This window comes from Cynara cardunculus, assembly GCF_001531365.2.
Source record: "Cynara cardunculus var. scolymus isolate 2C chromosome LG 16, CcrdV1, whole genome shotgun sequence".
NCBI lineage: Eukaryota > Viridiplantae > Streptophyta > Magnoliopsida > Asterales > Asteraceae > Cynara > Cynara cardunculus.
In genome coordinates this window covers 3,531,974-3,532,925 of record NC_037543.1, presented here as the reverse complement: position 1 = coordinate 3,532,925, position 952 = coordinate 3,531,974, and the positions used below count along the sequence as shown (strand labels likewise).

At 43.2% G+C, this 952-nt stretch overlaps 1 protein-coding gene across 1 annotated transcript; it reads left to right on the top strand.

The window, feature by feature from the left end:
• Window positions 1-233: 233 nt before the first annotated feature.
• LOC112529882 (E3 ubiquitin-protein ligase RHA2A-like) lies at window positions 234-952 on the top strand. Its single transcript, XM_025141309.1, has one exon. The coding sequence runs from the start codon at window positions 249-251 to the stop codon at window positions 783-785; it is 537 nt and encodes a 178-aa protein (XP_024997077.1). The 5' UTR covers window positions 234-248; the 3' UTR covers window positions 786-952.

Below are 952 nucleotides of genomic sequence, written 5' to 3'. Positions count from 1 at the left end.
GATGTCAAACCGATAATAATAAATTTTTAAAAAATTTAAACTCTTCTAAGTTATAATTAGTTGTTTAAAAATCCCTTTATTGTACAGGAAACATAAAGAATTGAAACTTTGCTTTCAATTAAATGTTGTATTAGGAATAAAATAAAAATAGAAACGGCCCCTTTCTCCTTCTCCTTCTCCTTCTCCTTCTATAAATCGACGCCATATCCATTTTCTGTAAGCTTTATCTGATTCAATTCCAGACATCCATGGGGTTTTTCTATCTAGCAATCAAGATTCCACAAGCAATCACCATTACAATCTTTGCAAACATCGCATCCCGTCTCGTATCACTCCTACTATCAGCACTCTCTCACCTCGGCCTCTTCAAATCGCCGCCGGATCCCGACGATTACACCTCCACCGCCGGCAATTACGTCCTCATCTTGGACGGTTCATCCCCCTCCCTCCTCCCCGTCCCCGTCCACGTCGTCACTGCCTCCATTAAAAACAAGGTCCCCATCACTCCCTACTCCGATTTCGCCGCCCGATTTGGAGGAGCCGAGAACACCGTCTGCTCCGTCTGCTTGGACTCCGTTCATGCCGACGATCCCATCAGAGAGCTTCGGAATTGCAGGCATGTCTTCCATAAAGAGTGTTTAGATAGATGGGTAGATGAAGGTCAAGTGACTTGCCCTTTGTGCAGATCTATGCTGCTTCCCCCCAAAAAGCTGTTATCCTCCGCCACAGCCGCCGTCGAGACGGCGGCGACGGCGACGGCTACGGCTATAGATACGGTAACGTAAAATATGGGGAAATTACGATGGAAAATCGATAAGGAATTCGTTTGAGTCGATATATATGTACAATTTTCTTTGTTTATAGTTCATTTTTCATCATATAATACAGAATCAAGATGTAACTTTGTATAATTGTTTGAATGATGAATTCATCGACACCCACCAGGGTAAAA